Source organism: Oryza brachyantha, chromosome 6 (assembly GCF_000231095.2).
Source record: "Oryza brachyantha chromosome 6, ObraRS2, whole genome shotgun sequence".
NCBI lineage: Eukaryota > Viridiplantae > Streptophyta > Magnoliopsida > Poales > Poaceae > Oryza > Oryza brachyantha.
Window position 1 is genome coordinate 3719906 of NC_023168.2, and position 9903 is coordinate 3729808.

At 37.5% G+C, this 9903-nt stretch overlaps 1 protein-coding gene across 1 annotated transcript; it reads right to left on the minus strand.

Moving 5' to 3' along the window:
* Nucleotides 1–466: 466 nt before the first annotated feature.
* Nucleotides 467–9314, minus strand: LOC102710791 (choline/ethanolaminephosphotransferase 1-like). The gene is made up of 18 exons (XM_006655830.3): nucleotides 8941–9314; nucleotides 8074–8083; nucleotides 7947–7997; nucleotides 7704–7781; nucleotides 7434–7509; nucleotides 7329–7351; nucleotides 7125–7225; nucleotides 6076–6170; nucleotides 5887–5961; nucleotides 5644–5713; nucleotides 5237–5300; nucleotides 3791–3831; nucleotides 3371–3455; nucleotides 1991–2053; nucleotides 1833–1891; nucleotides 1682–1734; nucleotides 1042–1114; nucleotides 467–968 (listed from the first exon to the last, which is right to left on the minus strand). Exons 1-18 carry the CDS (start codon nucleotides 9075–9077, stop codon nucleotides 947–949), a joined length of 1176 nt encoding a protein of 391 aa, XP_006655893.1. The 5' UTR covers nucleotides 9078–9314; the 3' UTR covers nucleotides 467–946.
* Nucleotides 9315–9903: the final 589 nt, after the last annotated feature.

Below are 9903 nucleotides of genomic sequence, written 5' to 3' on the forward strand. Positions count from 1 at the left end.
TATATGTATTCCTAGTGATTTAAAAGCAAATGAAAAATAAAATTTGGTAAAAAACCTCAAATCAACTCCAAATCTAAACTTGAAAATTCAAATTTTGGCTTATAAACATAAACAAAAGTGAAAAGATATGCATGACTATCTCCGTCCAAAAACACCAGTATTTTTAGATGGTTTCGTGTAAATTAAGGTTGAGAAAAAATATGTTATCTTTTAATAAATAAGGAAGGTACGAGGGTGGAAGGATATATAAAAATAAAATGGGAAGAATATTGAATGAGAAGTAATTTGTAAGATAAGTAGTATTATGAATAATGCTAGAAATAGTTATACTTTGAGAGGAAGGAGAAGTAATTTGCTCTTGCTGTTGGAACCTTGCTGCAATCTGTCTGTGATGATTCCTGGGCGGTTGCATCCAACTATGCTCTTGTCTGAGTCCTGGAGTCTCAACCAGACAAGGGGAAAAACATAACAGAAACACATACATTAATGTGGCGCCGAAACAACGGATGATGCATCATGCTAGACTTGCACCAGAGTAACAAGTCGAGAAAAGAAAATGTCGAGTTAGTAATACAAGCTACAATCATGGAATCCTTCTGTTTGCACAAGGCACTCCACAGCTTTTGATAGATCATCCTGTCATCTAAAAATACATAACCCATTGATTCCATATATATGGAACCAAGTAACCAACGCAGTACATCACGCTGGGTGCATAACAATAAACATGTACATATATGCTAGTTCTAAAGATATTTCTGCTACACTCTCCAAAAGTATCTATCTGCATCGAACAGATCAAATAAACAACTGCTTGTTGCGGTGTTCAAGGGGCAGGATCCCCGTATGCACACCGATGAGACTAAGTATGTGCCAAAGGCAAAAATATCTGGAATGAAACAAGGTGACAGAATGCCTCCTATGCTGTGTAAAAATTCACACATGTTTAAGCCTCTTTTCTAGTTATCCTGACAAAAAGCAAAAAGAAATTGATGAGAAATGGTAACCTCCATATTATAGTAAGATAACAGACTTACATACCTGAAGCAATAGATTCCAAGAGCATCCTTGATTTCATGCACAACAGAAACTGCAAGATGCAGGTAAAGGCCCACTGCACAAATAAATAAAACACTCAGATCTAAATTGATCGTAGAACAAATAACAAGCTGCAAGAAGAAGGTAAACTTAAAAAAACAGATAATAGTATACTGTGGATCATGGTCACACAATAAATGAAAATAGGGCATGGATTATGGGGCATGCATCGTATATCCTAATTTTGACATCCAGTATCAGTGTGTTACATATATATAAATGTGAGGACGAGTCAAATGTCTGCTCGTGAATCACACAGATCATACTGAATTTTCTATTGTAACAGACGAGGAAGAATAAAAATAGCTATTGAGCTTGTGTGCGTAGGAATGTAGGAGCAGACTGGGCCAGCACTAGCCATTAATCTGAAATCAGTCTATCAGAATATAACTTGGGCATATCTAAATGATACTTTACATTCTGGACTTTGCAATACATACAATGATAAAGGGGACGAGCAGAAGATTAATGTCAACCAAGCCAACATGTTTCCCAAAAATGGAGTGACCAGACAAGAAAACTGAGTTCTGTGAGTCTCAGCAATATAACACGAAACATAAATGATTAAGGAAAATCAGCTCACCTGTGTAGGCGCAATACAGAAAAAGAACCAGCAGCTCGTCAACTAAAGGAATCCTAGAAATAGTACAATGATATATCATTTAATGGCACTGCACAAATGGTTCACCTGAAATATTGGTGGTACTAGGGGCAACAGAGATATAAGAAATTACCCAGCATTGATCTTTGCTGTGAGAGCATTTGCAATAGCGAAAGGAAGAAACACCAGAGACTGAAATAAGATATATTTAGTATTTTACTTCAAGCAAAACTCATGTACACATGTTATGTGCAGATAGAAGGAAGACTGCGCTATGGAGTACAGACATACCATGCACATTCCAGTTTTCAGACCTTTGGGTTCATCACATAAATGGGCAAGTATCATCCTTCCCTGTCCATGCATGGCGAAAACTTGGAATATCAGCAGTAATCCCAGGAGGAAAAACAAGGATGATAGCAGATTACTATTGTGCCTTATGTTTGCAAATATCACTCCACAGAAAAATACTGCATGCTTGCATCACTATTCACTAAAGAACAACGGGCAGTGGCACAACAGGTGAACCAAGTGTCATTAGATGCTTCTTGACCAATATAGGGCTGCTGAGGGCAGTATATCAGTACAATAAGTTGTTCATGTTAACCATAAGTACTTTTCATAAGCTATGGATTCCATATACAGGCACATGATGGGAGAAGTATTTAATTGTAGCCATATGACTTGGATGGTTCGATATAATGTAATTAGTGATTTGTGAGACTCAGTGTAGAGTTAAAAGTCTCTGACTTAGAAACTGTCGTATTGAAGTAAATCATAAGAAAGTTTGGCAAAGGTAAATAAACTACATGGGAATATTATGCTGGCTTAAGACAATAAGTAAGGAACTGCAAATAGATGAAATACTGATCCACTTTAATGAACACAGGATACCCAATATGATGTACCATCCACAAAACAAGCTAAGCAGCATTCAGTTTATCAACCTTTCCAGACGAAAAGCAAGGTTCTGTATAACTAATTGCTGCCCCAGGACAACGATGATACATATGAGCAAATACCATTGGCTTGATTTGTCTGCATGTGGACACCCTTTGCAATTTTGTTGCACAGTTGTCAAAAGTTTGGTCATTATTTCATATAGCTATAGTACTTTTATATGTTAGATAAGTTAATCATAACCTGATTGAAGCAGCGTATTGGTTTTCTGGTAATCTATTTAACAAAGATCTATTTAAACAAAGTAGGAACTCTACTTTCAACAAGGCTGGTTTCAAACTTTTATATGTTAGATGAGTTAATCATAACCTGATTGAAGCAGCGTATTGGTTTTCTGGTAATCTATTTAACAAAGATCCATTTCAACAAAGTAGGAACTCTACCTTCAACAAGGCTGGTTTCAAAAATGATTTTTGTCCTTGTTGGTTCTCTGTCAATAATTTGAGCATGAAGAATGGTGAAATATAGCATGGAGCGTCCCTAATAGCTTTGAACTCATAGCAGATAGCTATTTTTAATGATAGATAAGGCCTAGCAAAAACAATGTGGTTTAGATCTGATAAGCATGACCATTGGGAATGGCAGATTGGCAGTGGCTGTTCCAGTGAATGGGTGATAGAGCGGTGAGGAAGCAGGGGAAAATCAAGTGTTACGCCACTTTGAACCATCAATGATCATCCATGCTAGGGGCACAGCACATTAAAAACTTACCACCAAATATCCAAAAGCAAAACCAGTTCCGATCACAAGCAGATGTGGCTGATTCCTCATAATATCTGAAGGAGAGAGGTAAGACCTACAAATAATATTAAGAATCCTAAGTATTCCAGTCACAGCATTGCGTCATATAAGACTAGCATACTACCTCCGTCCCCAAAAGACTTCATTTTTAGCCCATATTGATTGTTCCAAAATACATCATTTTTGAGTAATTATTGCATTGGAGTTTGGTAAAATAGGAGACAAACGCATTGAGATTTGAAAAGGTAGGAGACAAATGCACTGGGGTTTGAAAAGTAAAGGGTATTTTAGTCTTTGTAGCTTGTATAGGTATATGTGAGGTAGGCTAAAAATGAACTCTTTTGAGATGGAGGGAGTAATAAACAACAAGAAGATTACTGATACCCATACCAGACAGCAACTCCAATTAACAGTGCAATGAAAGGAAGCAGCTGCAAGTGAAATATAAAAAGAAATGTAAGAATACAATGCTATATGTTGAGATAAAAGCAAAAATCACATGGTTTATTATTGTTGGAACTGTGCAGATGCTATACTTCCAATTCTTTTTGAGTAAATTGCACTTTGGACCATGTTTTATTACCTAAGCTTCACTTTGGACCACCCTTAAATCTATCTTTTCATTTTTGACCAGGTAAAATTGTCATTATTGCAATTTGGACCAACCAAATGTTTTGTAGTACACATAAACGATCTCAAACACATCGGCTTCGGTACACCGGCAAACTCCTATCGATATGCAGTCCATATATTTGCCAAAAGAGAGGTTAGATATTGCGAGAAAAGTTTTTCAGGATGATCCAAACTGCAACAATATCAAACTTATCCGGTCCAAAGTGAAAACATAGGTTTAAGGGTGATCCAAAGTAAAACTTGTGTAATAAAAGGTGGGCTAAAGTGCTTTTTTTTTTTTCAAAATTAGGTTATGTAGGATTCTTTTTTTAAGAAAATGCTTATTGTTCTGTACATCCAGATTTTATATATGTTGACTGAAAACAAACTTTGTAATATCAATATAAGGGATTCTACCATTTGAATAAGAAAAAATCTAACAAATGTCATTGGCAAACACTTAATTCTAAAAAATGACATCGACGAGTGCGAGCTCTATAAAATACCATTGTGCAAACGAATTTGTCTAAGAAATGTCATCATCATTAGGGTTCCGTCAGCATTTCTCTGTTAAGTTCTATAGTGTGAATGGTATATTTAATGGCAAGAATGGATGGAACCCCAACGACGATGGCATTTTTCAGACAAATTCGTCTGTACAATGACATTACCTAGAACTTGCACTCGTCAATGGCATTTCTTAGACTTAGATGTTTATCAATGTCATTTTTTAGATTCTCTTTTGAATTTTGTTCCCAAATGTAAGGGATTTTGGTACACTACTTGTCACATCAATCATCTCTAACTCAAATTTCTCCTCACCTTACCCCAACTATTTTCCACTTCCTATATTAGTGAGGGACATTAGAATCTTTACTCACTATCCTTAATATCTCCAAAACTTACAATACCTTATATTGGGGGACGGAGGGAGTATCCAATAGCACATTGTTAAGAACTTTGGGCACTTGTTTAACATGAAGCAATGATGCAACAAAACTGAAACTAACAGAGACATTTTACAATAACCCAGGACCAATTCCGTTTTCAGTCAAAAGTTGTTTATCATTTTTTATGCATAAGATATACAAACCTAATGGGGAAAAATGTCCATAAACATAGATAGCTTAGATTTCCAAAAACATGCAGGACTATCACAGTTCCTACAGCTCAAAAGCTTCCAGCTTCTAGTCCTCTACATACGAAAAAATGCAATAAGCGTACCATTGCCAATGCCAATACCATGCTTCCTTTTCTCGCGTCAACTACTTTCTGGACATTGCTGACACTGCAACAGGAGAATGAATCTTAGTAAGTAATGATAGATAAGAAGACACTGTAGAATAGTGCTGCTTATTGCTCTTGCATCTTATGAAAAGTGTCACAGAAAATAACTTAAGGTACCTATTCATGCAACAAGAAATAATAGCCATTCATAAGATGAAATCAACATTATGGGTATCAATATGGAATACGTTGAACAGTTATGCAATGCAAGAATCAATTGTTTGTAAGAAAAGATGATTCAAAAGATATATGGTACATGAGTGATATTTGTTAGTCTTATTTCATGCTGCGGAGATGCTGCAAAAGTTACTTCAGAAAGAATAAGAAAGAGAATTTACACTCACTTGGATCCAATGGTGGGGATTACAGCAAAAAGGATCATAAGAATTATCACAATGATGTATAAGGGGATATCTGATACAATTGAAAGAAAGAAAATCAGAAATAGTTCTAGTAGCAGTTGTGTTGAGTTTTTGTGCACTTCATTGGCTAACACGGTGCCAGTTGATGTCGAAGCTGATTGGAAATATGTGATTATGTTAATAGAAAATGGAAATAAGTACTTCCTCGTGATTGAAACAATATACCTGAAATGAAGGGAAGGGGTACCCAATTTAAAAGGGGTATTGACTTCCGAAAATCTTGTGCCCACCATTCAGCACCTATATTGGGAAATAGAAAGTTTTCATAACACAAGTATTTGTGCCAGAACATTGCATTGCAACAAAGATTCATAGAAGAAAAGTCCACAATTGTTAGTTTATTACAGAAATTACCAGTAAGAAAGGTAAAAAGGTGGGATAGATATATCAGCATCAGACCCTCCGTTGGTCCATTTATTAATGGAAGAATAAGTGTATTCGTAAAAAAGCTGGTGGCATGAGTAACAAATGTCAATAAACAAATTAACGAATGTAATGAAAGCTGAAGATAAAGAATTGTTACCAGACAATTAAGTAATCACTAGTAAGTTTAGTTACGTATCCATGTAAACAAAAATCATTAGTTAAAAACTTTTTTTTGACAGAAATAGAACAGGAACCCAAGATGTTACACAAACTGGACATGTAACGGTTAACATCATGGAACCAGGATAACTGGATAAGGCAGAATAGTCATATACAGTACAAAAATGGAGACAATAGGTTTGCCAATTTTTTTCCTCGAAGTATGAACCTGTCAGAGCAAATGGGAGCAGTTCTCTTGCATTTTGTCATATCAACTTACTTTAAAGCAAAGTGAGAAAACAGTTTACCAACATAAACATTACAGATCTAGTTTCTCGAAGCTTTAGGCATTATTCTTTTGTGCCATTGAACCATTCTGAAACAATGGATTGCGAGGTTTACATGATAGGTCCAGACTCCAGATCCACATATATACATCCAGTGACATATAATACAAGGACTTGCAGAAAAGATTGGTATTTTATCACTAAATCAATCTTCATCAAGAACTTGAAGATTACTACAGAATGCAGTAGGTCTAAAGGCTAAGACCGCATTCTTTACCCCTTCTTTCCAATCCATATTCTCTCATTTTCCGTGTGTACACTTTCTGAACTGCTAAATGGTGTGTTTTCTAAGAAAAATTTCTATAGAAAAATTGTTTTAAAAAATCAGATAAATCATTTTTCAATTTTTTATAGCTAATAAATAATAAATCTTAATCCACTGCTACATTTTCTGAGTGAGTTACTAAGCCAACCACCGAACATAGCCTAAGTGGTGCTACAATAAGCAATATCCTTCTTGGAAAAAAATGAGAGGATTTTTTTGAGGAAATATACAGTAAGCACAGGGTAATTGACTTCCAAATTTCTTACTGTTCCCATGTAGCGAGATAGAACGGGACAGCAGCAATCACCCAGAAACAGAAAGTAAACCTTCCACACATCAAGGTGCTTCCAAGGGCTAATGCTTCAAACTAACCAAGGATGAAATCAGTCAATACAGAACTGAGTGATTTTTAATCAGTCAATACAGAACTGAGTGATTTTTATAGGCGAAATGGCTTAGAAAATCCTTACAGCACAAGCAAGAGCATCACATCCTGTAAAATGAAACATTTTCATGTTGTGAGTATAAAGCAGACACGCGGGTGTGGAAGAGAGCATTAAGCCTTAAAACATTACCATGATCAAAAAGTTCTCCTAGAGGACTTGATGAGCTAGTACGCCTTGCTTGTTTACCATCAACAGCATCAAAAGTCTAGCAAAGGTATAATATAGTACCATTAAAGCACATGCAAGAAAGGGAAATAGTTAATAAAATCAAATTGACGCACAAGCTGGATTATAATTTCCAATTTACTTGGATATATTGAGACACACGATTCATATACATAAAGAAATACAGGGGGGGGGGGGAAAAATCAGAACTCTACTCAGATTAGTTTCACAAACCTGGTATAAGAAGAGAAGTAATCCATGGGCAAGATGAACCCACCTAGGGGGAGCTGTGTCGAGGCGGGGTGAATAGATCTGCAAAATTAGTATTCTATTAAGTAAAGAATAGAAAGGGTGCAACAAGACATGAAGAATGAAAGAGCATATGTTACATAGCATGCAACATGGGATGGATCGAAAGACATAGTTAGGGGATTGGCAGCTCATATTTGTAATAGTAAATCAAGTGAATACACTTACATAGCCAAGAAGCGCTGATACGACTAGAAACATGAATCCAGTGAGTGTGATCTGAAATTTCAGAAAGCATCATAACCTTTCTATCAAAGCCAAGGAAAAACTGAGAATATGTTAGCCATATTCTTACCATATTAGGTCTGAGTGTGGATCCATACATGCAAGTGAAAAAGAAGAAGAAGAAAGGAATCAGCATAGATGGTTTTTGTACAAAAAGTCTAAATATACATGAGTATCTTTGGAAGTTATTATCACACAACAGGAAAGCTACAATTATCACACAGCAGGAAAGCTGCAATCATAGGCATACTACTTTTCTTCTTTTACATACAGTTAGAGAGTCATGACTGCTTAACTCCCTGCAAACTTGACCATTTGTCAGGCATGTACTTGTGAATCATCAAAAAAATATAGCTCACAGAGTCACAGGTTAAAACAAAACAAGAAGCAAAACTAAGCAGATCTACAAGCCGACTTGATAGGATTGCAAAAGTATGAAAACAAAACACATAGATGCCTACATTGATCCTCCACAAGAGTGCAAATGCCTCTTCAGAGAGGTTTGAGTCTATTCTTACAGTGTCCAGATGAAATGGCATGGCATAAAACTAATGAGTACTCACTAACTGGAAATAAACACAAATTCAAATTAAAGGAAACAAGCAAATAAAAAAAGGGTTAACTTCCAATATGTATAAAGTGCAAGTGCAACTAGATGCTACTTTTCTTAACCAGTTCAATTAGATGTTCCTACCATCAATTTCAACCTTTTCCCAGTCAAATGTTGAAATACAGTGTCAGTACTGAGTCACTACCCCAACATAGTATAACCAAATTCAGTCGCTTGCCACTCCGGCACCCCCTACTCTCCCATGATCAAACACACAAACACCCCTACTCGCCGAACCGTAAGCTAATCTAACAAATCACGAGCTAGAGAGCAGAGCGCATCAAAGCGAGGAGAGGAGCCGAGTGGAAGGGGGGAGGAGGAGCTCACGGCATCCAGAGCGGGAAGAGGGTGACGCATCGGCTCCAGAAGGGCTGGAGCACGTACTTGGCCACCACCGAGTGGTCCTGCCCGCTGTACCTGTACCGCTTCAGCGTCTCCACGCCGTGCGCGCCGATGTACCCCATCCCCCCCGCCGCTCGCTCGCTCGGCCGGAAGCTTCTGGTCGGGGGGCAGGTGGACTGGGGTGGGGAGTAGCGGGAGGCTGGATCGCGAGGTCGGAGAGCGGCGGCGGCGAGATCGCGGCTTCGGTGAGGCGGAGAGGAGAGGGGAGGAGGAGGGGAGCGGCGGATCAGTGATGGCGGCGGCGGCGGCGGCGGCGGTATATTCGAGTATCGAAACGGTTGCCCCGTGCGCGTGGGGGTGCACGTCACGGCTCGGCGGGGAGCCTTTTTTTTCTTTTTCTGATGAAGGGGTGGCTGACACCTGTCCGGTTGTCTGGAATTCTTTTTATTTCTCTCTCACTTTTAGTACCAACCAGAAAAATAGCGCGCTGGACGTTAAATTATTGGCCAAGAGGCATAGCAAAGATATAATAAAAAAAATTTCTGCCCATTTAGAACGTAGTAATAGTCTAGGATGGGTATATGTCACCTCGCGGATAATTTAGGATCCGCTGTAACTCAACAAAATAAATTAAATTTTATCATAAAATAAAATTTAGTTCATTTAGTTTAACTAAAACCGATATTAAAACACCCGCATGTTCACCCATGACCATCCCTAGTAATAGTATAGAGCTAGAGAAGCTCGGTGCTGAAGACAATTGTATCCAGCCCATCTCATTCTCCATTATAACACATTTATTCTTTTTTCCAATTGCCAGGATATAAAAAAACTATTGGTTGTTAAATTTCACAATTACATAGTTGTCCAAAGATAATGTTGATCACATAACATGTATGCTATGGTTGCTTCAATGCCAGTTTCCCAACACGTATTGAATGTCAATTG

Bases quoted from the DNA above. Each gene is read 5' to 3' on its own strand.
- LOC102710791 (XM_006655830.3), bottom strand. From the start codon at position 9,077: ATGGGGTACATCGGCGCGCACGGCGTGGAGACGCTGAAGCGGTACAGG. The intron at 5,714-5,886 runs GTATATTGTTTC...CAATTGTATCAG, and splicing joins ACCCCTTCCCTTCATTTCAG to ATATCCCCTTATACATCATT. The intron at 1,115-1,681 runs GTGAGCTGATTT...TTATTTGTGCAG, and splicing joins TCTGTATTGCGCCTACACAG to TGGGCCTTTACCTGCATCTT.